At 29.6% G+C, this 22,889-nt stretch overlaps 1 protein-coding gene and 1 long non-coding RNA gene across 2 annotated transcripts; one reads left to right on the forward strand and one right to left on the reverse strand.

Annotated features, from left to right (window-relative positions):
• The first annotated feature begins 973 nt into the window (after window positions 1-973).
• Window positions 974-13,755, forward strand: LOC129920573 (uncharacterized). Its single transcript, XR_008773267.1, has 3 exons — window positions 974-1,127; window positions 12,937-12,977; window positions 13,041-13,755. It is a non-coding gene; the product is annotated as an uncharacterized LOC129920573 (long non-coding RNA).
• LOC129920571 (uncharacterized) lies at window positions 4,494-9,319 on the reverse strand. Its single transcript, XM_056001920.1, has 4 exons — window positions 7,157-9,319; window positions 5,197-5,712; window positions 4,981-5,117; window positions 4,494-4,890 (listed from the first exon to the last, which is right to left on the reverse strand). The coding sequence occupies exons 1-4, from the start codon at window positions 9,299-9,301 to the stop codon at window positions 4,623-4,625; spliced, it is 3,066 nt and encodes a 1,021-aa protein (XP_055857895.1). The 5' UTR covers window positions 9,302-9,319; the 3' UTR covers window positions 4,494-4,622.
• Window positions 13,756-22,889: the final 9,134 nt, after the last annotated feature.

Below are 22,889 nucleotides of genomic sequence, written 5' to 3' on the forward strand. Positions count from 1 at the left end.
AATTTAAAACTCTTTTCCTGAAAAAAAAACAGTTTTTTTTTTACTTATGACAGTGTTCAAGTCAATGAGCGATATATCAGCCGAATCAATTAGTTTGATTGTCGGTAACTTCCATTTTTTGTTTGTTCGATCTCATAATAAATGTTGTGTGTGCTTTTCCAAGATTAATGATATTTTCTACAAATAAAATCTAGAGGAATTATTTCAAACGAAATAGTCCGAAAATTCAAATAGTTATAAGGCAGATTTGTCTGCACGTGACAGCAAATTTTCCTGTCGGTGCCATAACCCAATAATAACACCAATAACTTATCTAGACTTATAACTTAAAAAACAAAAAAACGTGTTGCTCTTAACTTTCCTCAAGTGCACAGTGAGTTTTAGAATTTTTACACGCGCATGTTTGATTGTTTGGCTTCAATCCACAATACCTGATATAGATGGCAAAAAAAAAAACTGCACACGCAATACACCCCAAACAGAATCACAACAACTGTATCATAATAGTTAAGGTTTGACTCCTACTCATATCCTTTTTTTTTTTTTTCCAGAAAGGGGTTTTCAATTATAATATTCAAGGTAATTCAACTAAAAAGTTTTATGAAAGTTGAGTGCAATGTATATAGTATATAAAATAGCAATAAGGATATTTCAACATAAGCTCCTATATTTCAGCCAAAGCTCTGCAACCTATCAACCTACGCACTATAATTGGCTTGGGGGTATTTTGCTATATAAACGTTATAATCCTAATTGAATGAATTGTGTAGGTATTTAAATTCAAGAGTGATAAAAAAAAAATGTTTTTAAGTTTAACGAAATTGTGTAGGTTGTCTAAGAAAAAAAAAAAAGCGGTTTCAAAGAATTAATTAATAACACTGACCAACACATAGAAATTTACCAGAGAGTTGTTTATCGTTACATGAATAGGGCTGATTACGAAAACAACATTGTTTTTTTTTTTCTAGCGGCTCTAGTTCTTAAAGTGTTTATATAAAAAAAGGAAAAAAAAAAAAAACGAAAATATTAATAAAAAGAGCTCCTTTAAAGAAACGAATGTGATTTTCGGGCTAACTGAGACTAAATACATTGACGCCAAAATTGTAAACAAATGCTGAAGACTTTAAGTAAGTTACTAAGTTGAAAAACAGACAATTTACAGATATTTTACAAAACTTAAATTGTTATGTTTTACTAAATTCGTTAAAGTAAGATGATTTTAAAAATTTTTATCACATGAACGAAAATGAAAACTGAAGAAAAATGTTGGTTTTCAAATCAACTGAAGGGTCCAGAGGAAAAACGGTACATGGCCAAGTCCACTTTTAGTCAAAAATAATCTAATGATAAGGGTTGTTGTTTTTATTGAGCACTATCTCATGGCATCCTTACTTTAAGAAAACAAATTTAAATTTGCTAAAAAAAATTAAATAATGATGTGCATTTAGTACTAAGTTGCATGGAGAACAAAATTTTAAATTGTTTTTTTTTTTTTTTTTTTTTTCTCGGAATGAGTTGGAATGAACTTGTGCTGTTTTTTCCCTGGACTCTTCAACTAGTTTACCTTATTTGGGGATTTGCTTATATTTCCAGTAAACCCTATGTTTGATTTGGATTATTTTGATTAATTCGATAAAAACGTAACAAGTATTAAATCTGAGGCCTTTAAATAGAAATTGAATTGGGTAGGCAAAAAAAGCATTGTGTTTAGGGCAAATAACTAGTAGCGCATAGCTTCCACCAAAAGTTGATGAGTTCCTTCTGTCTGACCACCTCTGAGAAGGTGGTCTGAGAACATGTTTAATTTCAATATATGCTAGTTGTTGCTAACCAGAAAAAAAAAATAAACCAGTCATAATTATAAAGAAATCCTAAAATTTATTTAACTCCAACGACCATATTATTTACTCTGGATTTAGTGAATTTTAAATCCAATTGGATTTATTTTTTTTTTTTTTTGTTCATATTATTCACTCAAAATAAATTATGTGATTACTCAATAAATTTTTATTAATTTGTTTTCATCTCTTTTTTTTCTTCTCAAAATATTTTCATTTCAGAAACTGAAAATACAAAATTTTTTTATCCTGTGAAAATATCGTGAGTTTAAATACCGTGGTTTGTTTGTCCAAGGTTAGGTTAAAAATTATAGAAGCATTATTTTTTTTTACCTAAAAATCCACAAAATATATTTTTTTTTGTTTAGTGTAAAAATCGTTGATATATCATTGTGACTCGTTTGCCCAAGGTTAGTCAATGCTAGTCCAATAATAATATTTATTTTCGTCATCCCAACTTGGGTTGGTTAAAAAGGCCAACTAGTTTCATTAATTTTTTTAGAAAAAAAAAAAAAAAAATAAAACAAAAAAATAGTACGCATACGCCACAGTGTCTTTTTTTTAAATTTATAATTTGGAAAAAGTAAAGTAGGTTGTCTAGGTCATATATGGCAAAATATTTGTATTTTGTGGTTTTTAAAGTGAAATAAAACAAATCAGCTTAAGATTCTTAACAGGAGTGTTATATTGACTACATTCAATCAAGTAAGAATTTTAAGAAAAAAAAAATAACATTTGGATTTACTTATTTTCCAAATTATAAATTAAAAAGGTCACTGTGGTGTATGCGTACTATTTTTTTTTTTTTTTTTCTAAAAAAATAATTACACTAGTTGGCCTATGTAACCAACTAAAGTTGTGATGACAAAAAAAAAAAAAATAGTGTTTTAGCCTGGGTTAACATTGGGCAAACGAACCACAGTGATAAATCAACGATTTTCACACTGAACAAAAAAAAAATATTTTTTGTGATTTTTGAAGCGAAAAAAAAAATAATACTTCTATAAGTTTTAAAGTAAGTAATAAAACTTGGGCTATCCTCGGATAGCCTTGGACAAACAAACCAAGGTTTTAAACTAATGATTAAAAAAAAAATTTTTTTATATATTGATAAAATGGTGGGATTTAGATAAAAAAAAAACTGTCGACTTTCTGATTTTTACGCTGAACAAAAAAAAAAAATTAGTTTTTCAGATGAAAAAAATTTAATTTGTTATAATTTTAGAATTTATGTAATAATTTTTTCAATAACGAAAGAAATTTCATATCGATTATTATTTTTGTTTTGCAATTTTTTTTAACCATATTTTTACAAGTTAGTTTTTTACATGTAATTTTCAAGTTGTTTCCATAGAGGAAAAATCCTGTAAAAACCGGCAAAAACAGCGTCTATTTCTTTTGTTAAAAAAAAGTGTTTTTTTTTTTCAAAAATTCTTATTAACGGTACCTCCAATAGAACATTTTTTTTAATTTTCCGGTTATCAAAAAAAAAAAAAAAAAAAAAAATACAATTTTGGATTTTTAAAACAATTTAGATTTTTTTGTTTTGAAAAATTTAAATTTTCGAAAAATGGACAATGTTGAAATTCTGCTGGCATAAAAAGCACTTGGCAAGTTTTCTTTTTTACATACTGACGATTTTTTAACACAAAAAATATTAAAAACTAAGCAGTTTCCTTCGTACATCAACCTTTAGCGAAGCCACACTTACAGGTACATAATGTAGGTAGGTATAGTAGACTGATTCAAAGTGACATTGAAATTATTGTTGGAAATGATGAAAAAAAAATCCTGTTAAAGTTACAACATTTAATATTAATTTTAAACTACCGCATAGTGCAAATTTCAATTTCCCATATGATTTACATGGAAAAGATTGTGTTTGCGAGTTTAGAATTTTATTACTTTTTAATGGTTTATTAAAAAGGTTTATCAGTTAAATAAAAAAAAAAAACGACGAGAAAAATTAATAAAAATGATTTTAAGTTGAAAAATAAAATAATTTGAACTTATTGAATTAATTAATTTAGTTAAATAAAAGGTTATGTGAAAAATTTGACAACATTTTTTGAAAAACCTAATAATTTTGTCAAAAAATGAGAAAAAAATCACATTTTATATTTTAAAGTTGAATAACTTCGATGGTTTATCAAAAACTTTAACTACATCTTTTTTTGTAGAGTGTTTAATTTTATACAGAAATGATTTATTCAGGCATTTTTGATGAACCATTAAAAAGTTATAAAATTCTAAACTCATATACATACAAAAGCCATATGGGAAATTTAAATTTGCGATGCGACAGTATTTAATATTAATATTAAGGGCTGTAACTTTTACAGGATTTTTTTTTTCATCATTTCCAACAATATTTTCTATATATGTAACTTTGAACAAAAAGCGAACAATTTTTTTTATATCCTCCAACGAGACTTACTTCGATGGTAAATATCTGTCCAGAGACATAATATCCAAAAATAAATTTAAATCAAACAACATTTTTTTTTATAGAAATATAATAATTTAAAACATCAAAAAATAATATAACAAAAAAATAAAAAAACAATACTAAAAAATAAAACATAAAATAATATATATATTTAATAAAATAAAAACAAACAATTTTATAAACTATAAAAAAGATTAAACAAAAAAATGACTAACAGAAGAGCAAACATAACGCATTACGCAATGCAACGCACCGTAAAAGTGCTGTTTTTTTTTTGTTTTTTTTTCTTAAAAACTGATATGTGCATTCAAACTGCAGATGCACGTGTAGCCTTTTTATGAATTTGAAGATACAATCTCTAAATCACTCCCCCGATTAGGATATTCAAAATTTCTCCCAATTCTAATTGTTGTGGGTGTTTGATGGAATATGGGAGCAGGAGGTGACTCCGAAGCACTTGATACAGCACCATCAGGCTCAGCTCGATAATCGTTTAGGTTTGGAAGACTTATAAAATTGTCATCATCCATGGAATATAATCGTAGTTGTTGCCGAATAGATGCCTTTTCATAGGCACGTTTTTTCTGGAATTCTTCTTCAACTCTGTAAAAAAAAAAAATAAACCAGATGGTGTATCACGTTTCATGGATAATTTTGTTTCATAACACAAAACAAACGCGTTTGTATGTGTACCTTCTCATTGCTTCAAGTTCACTCTTTCGAAGGGCTTCTTTTTGATCGGCTTCTTTTGACAGCTTCTCTGCTAGGCGACGACGTTCAACTTGCCTTACAGAACTTTGAAAGCTAAAGCGTTTATTTCGCATTGGAATCTAAAACAAACAAAAAAAAAAGGCAAAAAGCGTATATAAAACATTTACACAATTTTGAAAGCTAAAATTTAACTCCTACATTGCTATTACATAATGAATCCTCAAAGCTTTTATCATATTTAGATGACATTAAATTGTCACCAGGGGGCGGCCTAATCGCAACTGGTGCTATTGATTGTCGTTTGAATTCACTTTCACCCGTAGTCCTATTGGGCAAGTACATTACGTGCTTTCCAGTAGCCAGACTGCCCAAAGACATTGGTTGAACGGAAACAGACAAATCAAAATAATTATTGCCGCCATCGATCACTTTTGAAGAACAATCCATTGGATGATTAGCACTATTGGGATCATTGTTAAGGTATGTGGAAGCTGTTGTCATTCGGGTGGTTTTACTTAGAACCCAATTATCACTGCGAAAATTGTTCAAAGAAACATCTCCTGCCCCTTTCCCTCCCCCACCGCCACTACTTGCATGCAGCAGCAAATTATGTTGCGAGTCTGATGAATTAGTGCAGCCACAATTGATGTCATTTAAGTCACCCGAAGTGGTACGCTTAAGCTTCTGCAAGCTTCTAAAGTCTGGTGGTGTATTCTAAAAGCATATTTAGATTAGTACATATAAAAGTAATTTTAAGGCCGTGAGTGAATTATCTACGTTAAAATTTGGGTTAAAATTTCTACCACAATTGAAATTTGAGCGTTTCGTCTAAAATGGGATCAAATTTAACCAAAGGATTTTTGAACTAACTTTTCTGCGAAGATTACAAAAAATTCCCTCATCATTTAAGAAAATTTCCTCAACAACGAATAATCTTCTTTTTCCAGAAAAAATAATTCCTCGTACAAAACCAAACTTAAAAAAAAAAAAAAAAAAAACAAAGTAAATAAGTCTCCAAAAATAACAAAAACAAAAATCAGTTTTTCTCGATTTTAAAAAGTGAAAATTTGATTTTTCCACTACAGTAAAATATCTTCAAACGAAAATTCCCCTTTTGGATAATTGGTTTATTCAGTATAGTAGCACTGAACACTATTTTCTTACACCTGATATGTCATCATTTTCAAGAGGGTAATTTAAATTAAGGGTATTCATGAATGAATGAAAACTCTTGGTAAACCTGGTAAAATGGTAACGAACATACAAAATTTTGACAATTTTACCACGGTTACCAGAGTTTACATCGTTTCATGAATACCGCTATTAATTCTTACTTAAACTAACATTTATTGCATGGTTTTCCTGAGAGTCTCCGTTATTTTTCTTGATTGTTCAACTTTTTTTTTCAACTGTTTGACTAAAATAAAAATCATTCACTGGAAACGTCAAATTTTAACCCATTTTAATCTGCTTCACAGCTCGCTAAATTTTAATCCATTTTATTCACCATGCTAGTGTCAAAATTTAACCAAACGTCATGATTTAACCAACATTTTAACGCAATTCGGACATGTGAATAAAATGGTTTAAAAATTACCCAGAAGAGGATAAAATTTGAAACTTTAGTGGTTAAATTTTGACGTTTCTCAAAAAAGGGAAAAAACTACATTTGAAATTATTTTTAATTTGTTTATTTATTAATGAAATTCGATGAAAATTAATGCGAATTAGTTGCTTTGTTTTGTTTTATTTTGCTTTTTTTATATAGTTTGTTGACAGCTGTTTGTTGACTAGTGTTCGCAGACTGCATAAGCAGGGATTTTTTTTTTTTTCGTAATGATAGAGGATATAATCGATCAAATCAAGAAATTTGTACATTATTCATATCAAATTTGTATTTTCATACATTTGGAACTGGATATTGAATAAAATATATATTTTCTTGAATAACAAAATACAAAAGTGGTTATGGAAAATTTCCTTAATTTTTCAAAATTTTTAACTAAAAATCCCATTTAACCCATTCTATTTTAACGCAGTTCGGAAACCAAAAACCAAAAATTTAACCCATTTTAATCAATTGTCAAAATTAAACCAGTGGTAGAAAATCTTAACGCAATTCAAACACATCCTAAGTTTAAGAAATATTCTTATTTACCTTTTCTCCATAGACAGCAGAGTGTTGATTCTCTCTTGGCAATGATAGGCTAAATACATGCGGTGAAGTAGGACTGTCATAGATATCTGGCATGTTTATTGTCATTTCATTGCCATTGCCATCACCATCCGAACTAGTGTCGTCTTCATCTAAATCCTGTTTTGGTGTCCAAGCTGTCAAAAATGGTCCCACAACTTTCATAGGTGGCGCCACCATCTCATCCATCACCGGAGTAGGGTATTTACTATCAAAATTATCTGATTGATTACAGCAATTTTGCAAATTTCTTGGCTGGATTGGTTTCTCCACAATGTAGCCATCATCACCGGATATTCCGCTGTCACCGCTTTTATTATCCGGATAAAACGGACATGGATCACGATAGGTGCGATGAATTCGATCTTCTATTAGAAATGTGTTGTTTGTTGCTTCGATGGCGATGGCTGTATTTACGGATGGTGAGGGGCTATTGAAAGATGTTGCGGCATTTTGTTCCTTTAGGTGTTGTTGTTGTTCGTCGGATGCAGACAAAGTCCTCCAAGCTGCAACGGGGCTAAATCGAGGAATTTCCAATTGGCGACGTGGAAGCGTAGGCCGGACATTCAGTTGAATTCCGTTGTCATTTCTTATTTTACTATCACCACATTTATGTTTTAAGGAATAAGTTTCATTTTCATTTTCATCATTGTCTTTTGGCGTGAAATTCGTGTCTAATGGTGATTGTGATGGTGATGATAATGATGATGATGGCTTGGCAATTTTTTGGCTAGAATCAGTCGTCGTTGTCGTATTTGTCATTCTTGTTGCTGGCAATGATTTTCGTTTAGAGTTCTCCATTCCAAAGTAGAAGGTCTTTTTTAATTGTGGAATCTTTGATTGAATTTCTCTAGATGGCAACAATGGTTTTGGTTTGTCTTCATTGAGCACTCGAGTTTGGCGAGCAGATGGCTCTGTCGTCGTCGTTGCTCTCGCCACCGTTGTCATTGAAGAAAAACGGAATTTTGTAGCAGCTTCAAGTTCCATTTTAAAATCAGATTTCTCTATTTCGTTCACAGCAATTGGGTGCTGTGAATGTGATGTTGATGTTGCTAAAGTTCGCTTTGTTATTTGCAGTGATTTTCTTTTGGTTGCAGCATCAATAACTAATGGATTAAACTCTCGCTGTGAGTTTGCTTCTGTTTGCCTTGTCATCTCTGATGATAACAATTTGGCATCAAATGATTTTTCTCTTCGAAATCCAGGATGCAATTTAGATCTCATCATAACTGGTGATGAAGGTTCCTGACATCGCCGCCGCTCCCTCTCCCGTTCACTTTGTTTGTTTATCGGTTGTTGTTGTCTATTATTAATTGCATTTGTTTCGGTTTTAGTTTTGAATAACCTTTGTCTTCTGTCCAAGTCGAAGTTTTGTTCGACAATTGGTACTTTCTCTGTTGGCGGAATTTGAGGAGCTTTTCTCTTTTTAGTTCTTATTTTTGCCTTTGATAGCTTTTGGTATGTCTCATTGGAATAAGTCTCCATATTTGCAGTAGCTGATGATCTCAAATCAAGATTTGAACTAAATCGTTTGGGGAGGACATTTTCATCTAGCATAGTGCTCCTGCTAATGGGATTTCTTTTTCGTACATCTATATCGAGTTGAGTCTGGGAGCGACGTTGCATCATCATCATCATCATATGAGCTGGGGGATTCTTATTTCTTGACTCTTCGTCATCTTCCGAAATTCCACTTATAAATGTTCTAGATCTTTCTAGCGGCTGTGTCAATGGCAATGGCAACAATGATTCCCTACGACCACTTATTGTTCCACCTGAATGTAAAATAGCACCATTTGTTGTTGATCTCAATCGAAGATTTTCATTTAATTTTGGCAAGACTTTGATTTGATTATTATTTATATTATTATTTACTCCAGAAGGAGAAGATGTCAACCGATTACTCGATGGTATGCGAGAGATTTGTGATTGGTGAATTGACATCGGTCTACCACCACCTGCAGGGTACTTTTGTTCACCTCTTGTAAATGTGAAGTCATTAATTCCAGCACCACCACCATCATCGTCGTTCGATTGGGCTTGATAATAATTGTGGAGTTCCTTTAAACCAGCCGATTGCATATGGTTCACACTGCCAGAGTTTCCCATTTTCCCCCGCAATTATATATATATATATTTTTTTTTTTTTATCTGTAAAAGAATAAATAACTTAAACAAAGAGAATTAAAAACACCACCTGATTAAAAACTATCAATTGATAAAAGTTATTACTTAATTAATAAAAGTTTTTTGAAAATAGAAAATGACACCAACTGTTATTAATTGAAAAAGAAATTAAAAAATTCTATTGTTCTCCATTTTGCTCATGAATTAGATTCCAAAATACCAAATTTCAATATTTATCAAAAATTAATTTAAAGTTGAATATAATGCAAGAGATCAATTTTTTTTAGGCCGTGTGTGAGTTGCGTTAAATAGTTAACCCCGTGTAAAATTGACACTTTTGGGGTAAATAAAAAAATTTCAGCTCTATGGTTTATTGTTTAATATTTTTTTCTACCTTTTTTCTGCCATGATACTACTTTTTAATCAAAAATAAAATGCACGACTGGGTCGCACGAACTTGCTCTTAGAGTTCAAGTTGCTTAAATTTTTAAGACATTTTATGTAGAAATTTGGGAAATGTAGGCACTATGTACAATGTACATTTCTATCAGATGCCTTACATCGATCCAATAACATAGAAAGTTTCATTGTTAATAGCTCTTTCACCCCACGACTATACCTCATACTTTTGCTACCCGAGGGCCCAGAGATAGAGAAACATCCATTCTATCCCAATCCGCAGAATAAAACAGTTAAAAAAAAGTTTAATTTTAAATCGAGTTTGCACTTCAGCTCTTTTTGAGGTAAGTACTGAAAATTTAAATTGATGACAATATTTTTCATTTTTAGTAAAACTAAACAAATTTAGCATCTGAATTATGTGTAACAACACTACCTTTAATTTAATATATAAAAAGTGAAAATAACCCGATTTGTTTGGGAGCTAGAGCTAATTTTCTTGGAAAAACAGTGAAAAAACAGAGATTTTTGATACTTTGAGCGAGTGTCGGCACCATTTAGAGTTATCCAATCGAGCTGAAATCTAAAATTTTTTGGGGTTCCCCCGAAAAAAATTCGACAAAAAATTTTTTCTATGGGAGTTGCGGTCACTCTAATGTACATATATTGTATATAGGTGCAAAAAAAAAACATAAAATTCGTTTTTTTTTTTTTAAATAAAACAAAGTCTGAAATCAAATTTCCCTAGAAAACAAGTATGCATTTTTTATTGATATATTAAGATGCATTCTTAGAAAAAAAATTTTCAAAATCGTTAGAGCCGTTTTTTAAAAAAACAATTTTTTTTATAAATAATTTTTTGGAAAAAAAGTTTTAAAATAAAATTGTTATGCCATTTTGTAGAAATCACTAATCAACATCTAAAAAAAAAATTTAAAAAAATATACAATGTCCCGTTTTCGAAAATTTGATTTTTCATAAAAACATTTTCAAAATTTTTTTAAAAATCCAAAAATTATTTTTTTCGAAATTTATTTTTGGCTTATATTTGAGTTGTATAAGTGCTTTTTCACAAAAAGTTTCGTTGAAGTCGAATAAGCAGATTCGGAGATAATCGGATTTGAAAAAAACGGTTCTATGACAGGTACCGTTAGTAATGATTTAAAAAAAAATTTCTTTCATTGAAATATAGACTTAGCTTAAAACTAACATTTAAATTTTTTTAAACAAAATCGTTGGAGCCGTTTTCGAGATATTTCAATTTTACTAAAATCGGTATATGACAAGTACCGTTATTTTTGTCCAAAAAAATTAATTCCAAAAACTCCTCTGGAGAGTCTCCAAAAAATGCTACATACCAAATTTGAAGTCAATCGGTCCATCCGTTTAGGCTGTAGCTCCTTATACAGACAGACAGACAGACAGACGGACTTCCGGGACCCACTTTTTTGGCATTATCTACACCGAGGGAAAAAACGCAACGTAAAATGAAAAATGTTCAACGTTGATTTAATGTTGAAAAAATTAACATGAAACTTCTTCAAAATAAAATTGAAACAACGTAAGAATTTATTTTTATTTTTGTCGGACTTCAGCTTTTGTTGCATTTTATCACTCTAATTTTCAACAGTGAGATAGCACGTTGGTAAAGCATTCGCCTAGTAACCCAAGAGTTGTAGGTTCGATCCCCAGCGGCTGCCCATTTTTCTTTTTTTTTGTAATAAATTGATGTTTTTTTTAAAGTTGAAACAACTTTGATTTAAAGATATTTTATAACGGTAAACCACTTTAAACTAACGAAGTTCTACTTTGATTTTAAAATTTTCGTCTTCAACGCAAAATCATTCCGAAAAATAGTTGAATCAACGTGGTTTTCGTTGATTTTAAGTTGATTTTTCCCTCAGTGTACCATCGTAATGTCATGGACAAATGTTACCTCAACTTTTTTTTTGTACGAATGCATAACTTGATATATAGTACCTATATCGCAAGTAAGAACAACACAACAAAACCGTCTGCAAAAAAATTTAATCTACATTTAACCAGGTCCCAGAGCCCATTAAATTTTTAACAGTTGAAAATTTTTTATTCACCTCAATAGTGTCAAAAATTTTACACGCAATTCACACACGGCCTTAAATAGGTACACAATTTATCGGTAGTGGACATTTTCTAACTGAAAACATAAAAATTATTTAGAAAAAGAACTAAAACTAAGACTAATTACTTTAAGATTTTAGATCGTGGTAAACTGGTCATAAGTTATTTAAAATCAAAAACATTTGTGTTAAAGTTTGCACATGCACGTTAATGGTTAATTCACTATGGTGTAATTTAAATTAAATTTAAGCTACAAAAAGTGTAACCATCTCCACTACACTGATAGAATTAAGAATATCTGGTGAATGAACAAAACCTGTTATAAGTTTGTGAATAATTACAAGATTGTTATAAAGCGGCATAGGGCTTATGTTATAGGTAGGTACATGAGTGGGATATAAGACCACATTCAATTTGCGGCTTATGTCCCAATATACCCCAATTAAAAAATATATTAAAATAAACTAATTCTTCAAAAAAAAAAAACAACTTTTTTTTAAGATACAGAAGAATTTGGTTATAACGACCACTCACAATTATAACACTTTGTCGTTATAACCGAAATGTAATAACTATAAAAGCAGTTGTATAACAAAAATCGTTGAAATTGACTTAGTGGTGAGGGAGAAAGTCATTAAAAATAATCTTTCTATGAAAAATACCGTTTATAATAAAATAGGCCTTATTCATAGTCATATTTTAAGCCCGAGTCTAACTGAACTGGAGTCTTAAGTTATTATTGAGATTAAATACGACTGCTTTTCATAGAGAATTTGTCAGCTCTGTTTAGTAAAACAAACACTTTTTTTGTTTTGTCCTGGTTTTTTTTTTTAATTTTTTTAATTGTTTAGTTTTTCCAATAATTTCATAAAATGCAAAATATCTGTTTAATTTAAAAGTCCAATACAAAATAACCTCTGAAGAAGTTGGAAAGTAACATCGGGAAAAAATTTTCAAAATGGATTAATTTGTTTTATTAATTGCTTAAAAAAGTTTAAGGTCAAAAAGCTCAGTTTAACTTTAAATTAATTGATCAAATTCTTCATAATTAAAAAAAAAAAAAACTAGTCCAAAGAATAATCTATTATTGTTTTTTTTGATTGTGTTCATTTTTGAAGATGTCGATGCCGCTGGGGAATAATTTGCAAACGAAAACTTTGTAAGAAAAATTATAAATATTTTTGATATTTTAAAAAATTAACTCATAAGCATGTAATTACAGATGAACGACAAAGAAAAAACTTTAAAAGGACACGAGACTGGTCGGAGGCGGATAAAGAAATACCTACTTCAAGAAATCCAAAAATCCGAATTTAAATTCAAAGAACATGACTGGAAAATGTTGAAGAGATACGTTCGCGACTGCAAACCACCTCCAAGCAATCTTGTTTAGGTGAAAACTGCAGTGAAAGAACAAGAAGAGACTCGTGCGTAATTTTGAGCAGGAGTGCATTTTAAGTAAAATGTTTTTATACATGATTTTTCAATTTTTTTCTCGTTTTTTTTCAAGTAAAATTTATTATAATTAGTAGATATTTGGGCTATAGCTTGTGTAATAAATAACCAATATGAACAGAAGAACCGGTACCAGAAAGCTGAATTTGAAATTTGAACTCAAATAACTTTTTGTTGAAAATTATAACTTTTCCATCGATATGGATCCTACATATTACATATTTAAAATTGAAGAAAACTTAACTATTTAAAAAAAAAGCGAAAAAACAAATTTTTTATGTTCATACTCAATAGCTTACTTGTATTCAGGTACCAATTCTTCTGTTCTGTTTTGAAGCAAATTTGGACTCCTGATTTGGATAAAAAAAAGCAAAATATTACAGAAAAATATATACTTCAGATCAAAGGTAATTATAGCGAAAATAGTGATGAGCAGAGCTCTGTTAACAGTTTTGAATTCAGCACACTCAAGTTCTTGCTCCCGACTTATTTTTGTTTTTTTTTTTTTTTTTTTGCCGACCAGTGTAATTTATTACTCAAGGTACACAGAAAAAGATCTCCTTAAATTAATCAGATTTCTGCATGATATTTTGCCAAGATGACTCCCGTCTTACTCCCGAAAAAAGTTCTAGCGACGCACAGTGTGGCCGATGGTAGGAAAAGTTGGCAAAAATTATTTTTCTTCGTTTCTAAGTTTGTTATGGGTAAAAATACTATATTAAAGCACAAAACTGAGACAACTTTTGTGATTCTATGAAAAATTATCAAAAACGCACATTATAAGGACATAAGTATCTGTTACCTTTAGTAACTACTTAGATTTTACTGTTTTTTTTTTTTTTTAATAAGATTATTCTTAAAATAGATATTAGACCTGACTCAACGGTTTAGTCATAACAAAATCTTTTTAATGAAAAAATACACTGGTCAACAAAATTCAACTTTTTTTGTCCGAAGAACCAAAACATACTTTTCTGAAAGATTTAGGGATGCTGAACTCGAATCCACGAAAGAAATATTCTATTAGCTTCCGTTTTTTGAAATATTACCGTTATAAAATGCAAAAAAACACGTTATTTTGAATGTTTATGAGGTAATGGTAAAAAAGTGTGGTAATTTCTTTAAGCATAGTTTGACGCGGTCATCTTCTTCAGAGAACCGTTTCAAATTTTTCGATCTTTTTTCATGTATGAGATATCGCCTGCGTCTCCATTGTGTAGATCAACACTATTTCCTTAAATTTTTAGCCACAATGCTAACCGTACACACTTTCAGTTTTGGCTAATAGAATAATTCTGACAATGGATACGAGTTCAGAATTTCTAACACCTTCAGAAAAGTAAAATTCTGTTGAACTGTATTGTCAGTACTTACGGAATCTGAGAAATATATACAAAAAAATCGTTATTTTTAGATAACTTCACATAGTGTTTACTCAAAAAGGGGCAAACATGGGCACCACTTTTTTCATTGACACGAAAGACGACACTCTCAACAATAAAGGGACACCAAAAACAAAGCGCCACTTCACACCTTTGTGAACTTTTTCTTAACGAGTTTGTATGACGCACACAAAAAACGAATGATTTTAAAGACACCGAATTCGAATAATTTTTTCAAACAAACTAGACACTCATAATTCAAAAGAGGAATGAGAATCGAAATTTTCCCTTTTGCTTGTAATTCCATATTTATTTCAAATTTTTATCTTTTGATTTAACGAAATAGCACTTAAAACTTGAAACACAGACGGGAGCTAGAAAAAGGTAAATAACGAATAATTTTAAAGTGTAGTTACTCACCGCGTTAGACTTAAACCGTGGAATAAAAACCGGTTTTGTGTAGCTTATTAATCCCTTTATTAAAGTAAATTTGTATTTGGCAGTTCGGTACAATTTGAAAATAGCTATTTTTGCCAGCTTTTGATACCATTGGTCACACTGTGCGACGTGAAAAAAGTGTAAACCAAATTCGCAAAAAAGAGGTGTGCCTACAGAGGGTTAATAAATTTTTTTTTAAGGAGATTTCTTATTATTTTTATAGAGAAAATCTTCTTAAAATTTGAGTGAAACATTCATTTTAGTTTTCATCTTGGCACTAGAACGAAAATTGCGTAAATTAAACGGATATCCACTTAGTTTATCTTAAATTTAGTTGATTTCCGCTTAACTTAAGACGAGAGTCATCTTGGCAAAAAAACATGCCGAAATACGCTTAATTTTAGGTGATCTTTTTCTAAGTGTATGCTTGTGCAAAACAACGATACAATATTTTGAAAAATCATATCTTTTTTTTATGTGATTTCCGGTCCCTGACAAATTAGACAAATTAGTGGTATTAAATTAAGTGTATATGTAAATTTTGGCTGTAAACCAATGTAATCAAAGAGCTAAGGAATAAGACTATACATTTTTTACTTAATAAAAAGTCTCTTCACAAAAATAACACATTTTTACGGATTAAGTGTACATATATTAGTTGAAAAAGAGGATGAATTTTAACAAAAATTAAATAATTTGCCAATTATCATGATGACATTGTTAAATTTTTTTTTATTTTTTTCGGTAGATTTCACTGAAGTTTAAGTAATTTATGATAGGACTCAGATTTAACAGGTTCGGGTGAACCATATCTGCGAGCTAAATAGATAACGAAATTAAAATATGCTGCTCAAAAAAATGTCATTTCAAATTGCTGACATAAAATTAAAAAAAAAAAAAATACACAATTTATGCCAATGACAATAGAGCGGAATATGCACAGAGAAAAATATGACCCGCTAAAAACTAACAGATTGCCATATTGTTTTACCGTCCATACATTTCATAAGGAAATCTTATTAAAATCAACGATTAATAAGGTTTTTTTAAGGAGATTTCTTATTATTTTTATAGAAAAAATCTTATTAAAATTTGACTGAAAAGTTGATTTTTTTTGCAACTTAGCACTAGAACAAAAATCGCGATCAATAATTTCATGGCAGGTTGGTTCAGGTGGTAAGGTGGGCGACTAATGATTTGAAGTCTCCAGTTCGATTCCCAGCCTGGTCATCGTTTTTTTTATTTTTTTGCAGATTTTAAAACAATAAGGAAAACCCGATTGTTTTAATAAGGTTTCCTTCTTGGATGAAAACCATAGAGAAATCTTATTGTTTTTGTTCTATTTTATGTGGTCTATTTTTCTCTGTGTGAGCTACTTTGCCATGCCAAAGTTAATCAAATACATACTAATAAAATGATTTGTCTTTTCCAGGATAACTTTTTTTTAAAGCTCTAAATTATGAATTATGCACTAAATAAAATTGTAATTAATTCGAACTTTATATAGATTTTACTAAGAAATATCGTCAAATTATATCATTAACGGTAATTCGAAGGCGCGAAAATTAGAATCCAAAAATTTAATGTTTGTCATTTTTGGTTCTTCAATAAACCTATCAGCAATTAATTTAATTTTTTTTTTTTATTTTTAATAATTTGATTTTAAATTCTTTGCTAATTTGCATTTCAAAACCAGCTTTCTCCATTAGTGACAGTTATTTGATTTAAGAAAGGTATGGTGAAAGGAAGGGATATAGCAATGCACCATCACAATTGGAAAGGTTTTAATAGATTTTTGAAGTATGAATATTTTTTAATGTACCAAGGTCAGAAGTAAAAATACTTACCACAACTTCAATTTTAAAGATATCTTCTCACACTGCAATAACAATTAATTTCGATTTATTTTAAAATAAATTTAAAATAATGAAAATCCACAACAAAATTTCTATTTAAAAAGAAAACAAAATGCGAAAGTTTACAATGAAAAAAAAAAGAAAACAAAAACAATTTCTCTGGCACCAACAATTATTAAAAAAAAAAAAAAAAAAAACAATAAACTATATTAACACAAAAAAAGTTGGTGATCGTGCTGGTTTGGCGGCGATCGAAGAAGGTAAAAATCTTTTCTGACGGTTAACTGCACCACAAGAGCAACAACAAAATGAGACTATATTATTTTCTCTCGTAACAATAAAAAAAAAACAACGAAAATTAGTAGTAAATTATTTTGCTGATCACATTTCATTTAAAATTTTAATTATAAACAAAATTATCTAAAACAAAATGCATTTTCTTTTTTTTTTTTTTTTTTGTTTCTTAAAATACAAAAACGAAACCAAAACCAAAACACATAGCACTGCAATCTTTTTGATGTAAAAATGAATCTTTCACTGAAAGTCAGTTTCAGGTTTTAGGTTTACTTTGGTATTCCATTTGCGGTGTCTCTTCTTAATTCTCAATCTTGACTTTAAGGTGAAAAGGTATTTGATTAGAGGAGTTGCCATAGTTGCAATAACAGGTAAGCTGATTAAGTAGTAGAAGTGGAAAAAGATTACAAAGTTTGGTAAAACTACAATATCTTAAAGTAGTCGTAGGTATTTTATTGTATTTGTATTAGAGATGCCGCGAACATTCGGCCACTATTCGGTATTCGGCCTATTTTTCTGGTATTCGGTATTTGGCCGAATAGTTTAACTATTCGGCCGAATACCGAATACCAAATGGAGAAGAAAAAAGACAAATTACACGGTGCGACACTGAAAATACACCCGAGAAATAACATAGTGTAGGCTGTTCGTATGGTCGAATAATGCATAAAAATATTTTTGTTATATTTTTGGAACCCTCCATTTTTTTTTTATTTACAAAAAACCATTTTTACAGACCTTACGATGTAATCTATCAATATTTCAGTCATTTTTCTAACAAATCTCAATATGTTATATGTTTTTGGAAAGAAGATTTCCAGACCTTTTGAATGATGTATAGAAGTCTATTGTTTAAACAAATTAAGTGCAGGTTTTTATCCCACAAATCTTGAAAAAGTGATTTTTTTCCCAATTTTTTCAACTTTACCCAATTTTTTTTGCAAAATAAAACAAACAAAAAAATTAAGTAAGGTTATATTCTGAAAGAATATACATTTAGGCACAAATTGGCGTATTTTTTTTTTTAATTTGACCAAAACTGGGGAATCTATGCTACTTTTTCGTAAATAGAAAATGTGGCTTTTCATGATGTGAATTGCAAAGTGCACAATAGGGTGTTCGTTATTTTAAAATAATTAGAATTTCTATGCTCCTAGGATCTTATATGGTTGAAAATTAACTAAAAAAAATATTCCCCAAATTTCAAGTCTCTAACTTAATTTTAACCCGTGCCGCCAAGCGGTTGAAGTTTCTTATGGGAATAACATGGAGTTTCTTGGACCTTGTTCCATCAATTTTAAATTCCAGCCAAACCATTCGTTTAAAAAATTTAAAACTTTACAGACTCAAATTTAATAAGTGTAGCTATCATGTGAAAATTTTTCAGATTTTTAATTGTTATAATTTTAGAGATTTAGCTTGGTAAAAAAGTCATTTTTTCAGACTTTTTCAAAAATCGCTTTTTAATCGTTTAATGCCAAAAATTTAAGAAACTTACATTTTTAATTACAAATAAGCATAGCATGTATATTTAAAATGCAAATTCAATTCATAGTTATATAAAAAAATTTGTTGTGTATTCATTCTTCAAGTCACATCGATATTCAAAAAACGTGTTCCCGATTTAAGAAAAAGTACTGTAGTAAATAAATAAAAAACTAGTTTATTATATAACTTTGAATTAAATATAAGTTTTAAATATACATACTAAGCTTATTTGTGAATAAAAATGTATGTTTTTTTAATTTTTTGACATTAAACGGGTAAAAAGCGATTTTTGAAAAAGTCTGAAAAAATGACTTTTTTACCAAGCTAAATCTCTAAAATTATAACAATTAAAAATCTGAAAAATTTTCACATGATAGCTACACTTATTAAATTTGAGTCTGTAAAGTTTTAAATTTTTTAAACGAATGGTTTGGCTGGAATTTAAAATTGATGGAACAAGGTCCAAGAAACTCCATGTTATTCCCATAAGAAACTTCAACCGCTTGGCGGCACGGGTTAAAATTAAGTTAGAGACTTGAAATTTGGGGAATATTTTTTTTAGTTAATTTTCAACCATATAAGATCCTAGGAGCATAGAAATTCTAATTATTTTAAAATAACGAACACCCTATTGTGCACTTTGCAATTCACATCATGAAAAGCCACATTTTCTATTTACGAAAAAGTAGCATAGATTCCCCAGTTTTGGTCAAATTAAAAAAAAAAAAATACGCCAATTTGTGCCTAAATGTATATTCTTTCAGAATATAACCTTACTTTATTTTTTTGTTTGTTTTATTTTGCAAAAAAAATTGTGTAAAGTTGAAAAAATTGGGAAAAAAATCACTTTTTCAAGATTTGTGGGATAAAAACCTACACTTAATTTGTTTAAACAATAGACTTCTATACATCATTCAAAAGGTCTTGAAATCTTCTTTCCAAAAACATATAACATATTGAGATTTGTTAGAAAAATGACTGAAATATTGATAGATTACATCGTAAGGTCTGTAAAAATGGTTTTTTGTAAATAAAAAAAAATGGAGGGTTCCAAAAATAAAACAAAAATATTTTTATGCATTATTCGACCATACGAACAGCCTACACTATGTTATTTCTCGGGTGTATTTTTTTTTTTTTTTATTTTGTAGCACAGTGTTATTATACCAAAATGTGTGTTTTATTAAAAAATTTTAATTTTAGCACTTAAAATCTACTAAAGGCAAGTTGTGGTGTTGTGAAAACTATTTGTTCCGCATTTGTTGGTAGTAAACGATTACGTTTATCTTCGTAGACTATTCCTGCTTCGAAAAATAGTCTTTCACTGTAAACACTTGTCCCAGGAGAAGAAAGGTAGAACTTTAGGAAATGAGGAGGTGATTTCTGAAACCAGCTATCTGACCTGAAGGAAGTTTTGAGTAAAATGCCAAAAACCTTTACTTCGTAATACAGAAGATGTAGAGCAAAATAATCTTCTACAAATTTATTCTTTACGAAATTTTAATAAAATTAAAGTTTTCAAAATAAATATATCTCAAGTCTTTATATTGAAAATTCCTTATTAAAAAGTCTTTATATCTGCTTTTGGAAGTACGAGTATAATTGCGTTATGTCTTCTTTTGGAAGTAAAACTATTAAAAAATTCTTCTTTTGCAGGTAAAATCACGATTTTTTTTTTAAATTTTTTCTAAATAAACCTTTATCAATATCAGTATTTTAGTTTATAACAAGAAACAAAAATACATTTTTATAAATGAAATTGAATTAAAATGCGTTTCTGGATCGCACGTATTTGCTCTTGTAATTTGGAGTGTCTATTTTGGTTATTTGAATAGCTCTATATTTAATTTTTTTTTAAATGATAAGAAATAACAGTCTAAATTTTGAAAAAAGTTGGTACGAAATAAGCTAAAAAATAAGTCAATTTTCGCAAAAAAACACAAGCATTATCCAAATTTTTGAGAAAAACTAAAAACACAGATTCTACTAAAACCCTTAAGTACACAAAATTTAATTAAAATCGTTAGACCGTTTAGGTCCTAGCACGCTGTACAGATGGACGAACGGAACTAAGTGATGACGAAAACTACTTTTGTAACTTCTTCATCATCGTAATGAGGCATTTTATCATACGTCAAATTGATATTTTTTTTACTGAAGAGGCCTTATTGGAAAGAAAATTTTGCGTAGGCCATTTTGGGAAAAATATTTGGTGTTCAATAGGCTGTTTTGGAAATAAAGTCGTTTTTTGACATTGAATAACTATCTCTGTGTGCTGTTAAGAAAATTATTTTTGATTGAATCAGACGCGCGTTGAAAAGACCTAAAAAATGACATGCATATCTCATTTTCCAATTTTTTTCCGATAGCTGGAAATCAGCTCCTCAAATGTTGTCAAAATATGAAATTTTGTAGTATGTGGTGGTCAACCACCACTTGTATGGGTCCGCCGTTCAATCTTGGCGAATAGTCCTCATATATAATTCGATTTTAGATGTCTACCTTTGCAGTACTAGGTAGTGTGTTCAGACATTTATCTTAAAAGTAGTTCAGTTATTCATCGTTACAATATACAATACGATGTTGTTGGGAATTTTTGAAGCTACATCTATTCTTGAAACAAATTATAAAATTTTTGAAATTACCAAAGTTTTTTTCTGAGTGTCCTTGGCAGAATATTCGGCGGCCGAATATTCGTTATTCGGCCGAGGAGCGTGGCCGAATATTCGGTATTCGGCCAAACCAATGTTCGCGGCATCTCTAATTTGTATGCTTGGCAGTGTAATGGATAAGTGGATTAGTGGTATTTTTAGTTGAGATATAATAACAAATTGAATTGGCAACATATTCAACGAATGATTGTGTTAAACATCAAAATAAAAATTTGCAATAATAAATACAAAGTTGTATGAAAAGATTTTTTCAGGGAACAAAAAACTATTTTTTTTTTTAAGATTTTGTAAAAATTCAAGAGACTTGCCTAAAAAAAATAACTAGATTTAAAAAAATTTTCGGAAAAAAGTTTTGGTTGACAGATATGAGTTCACAGTGGACAGGTCTATGCATTCAGGTCAAAAAATTAAAAATCTATTGTTTTAAGATTTTCGAGAAAATAGGCTCGTGGAAATTTCTTTAAATTTTGATATAATTTTAATATGGATTATTACACTGGTCTACAAAATTTAATTTTTTTTTTGGTGCCGAGACTATGATATACTTTTCTATAAGTTTTTGATGTGCTGAACTCGAATCTGAAGTCATAAATATCCTATCAGCTCCCGTTTTTGAAATATTACCGTTAGAAAATGCAAAAAAACGTTTTTTTACCACTTTTGAAGTTATGCCTTAATTTGAGGAATTTTTAAAAAATATAATTCATAACGGTTTCTATAAGAACTATTTTCTTTCTTTCAAAACCTGTTCAAATCTTTGCAATATCTTTTTTACTGCCGGAGATATCTTAAAATGAAGTAAGTGTGTTTTTATCAAGAAGGAGATGAAAACGTGATATCTGTTTGATACATTACAATAACCCAAAAAACTAACGATATCTCGAACAATAAAAAAGATATCGAAAAGATTTAAAAAGATCTTGAAAGAAGGAATATAGTTCTTATAGAAACCGTTATAATTTATATTAAAAAAATATGTCTTCACATAAAAGCATAACCTCAAAAGAAGTTTTTTTAAATCTTCTAACGGTATTATTTCAAAAACGGGAGCTGATAGGATATTTCTGACTTCAGATTCGAATTCAGCACACCGAAAACCTATAGAAAAGTATATCATAGCCTCGGCACCAAAAACCTTGTAGACCTGTGTTATCTTTTGTTTTTAGAGAATTTTGAATTTTGCAAGTTTGATGGTGTTTAGACGCTTGGTTAAGGAGATATGACGATTTAAACATTTTTAAAAGTGATTTTCTCCAAACGTGAATTTTTCAACTCCAATTGAATTGTATGCGAAGGATATCGACTCACAGAGCACAAAAATGTATTTTCTATAAGTTTTGGACTTGTGGTTTTGTTTTTAGAGAATTTTGAATTTTGCAAGTTTGATGGTGTTTAGACGCTCGGTTAACGAGATATGACGATTTAAACATTTTTAAAAGTGATTTTCTCCAAACGTGAATTTTTCAACTCCAATTGAATTGTATGC

This window comes from Episyrphus balteatus, chromosome X (assembly GCF_945859705.1).
Source record: "Episyrphus balteatus chromosome X, idEpiBalt1.1, whole genome shotgun sequence".
NCBI lineage: Eukaryota > Metazoa > Arthropoda > Insecta > Diptera > Syrphidae > Episyrphus > Episyrphus balteatus.

Bases quoted from the DNA above. Each gene is read 5' to 3' on its own strand.
- LOC129920571 (XM_056001920.1), bottom strand. From the start codon at position 9,301: ATGGGAAACTCTGGCAGTGTGAACCATATGCAATCGGCTGGTTTAAAG. The intron at 5,713-7,156 runs GTAAATAAGAAT...ATATGCTTTTAG, and splicing joins CTGCTGTCTATGGAGAAAAG to AATACACCACCAGACTTTAG. The intron at 4,891-4,980 runs GTACACATACAA...TTTTTTTTACAG, and splicing joins GAACTTGAAGCAATGAGAAG to AGTTGAAGAAGAATTCCAGA.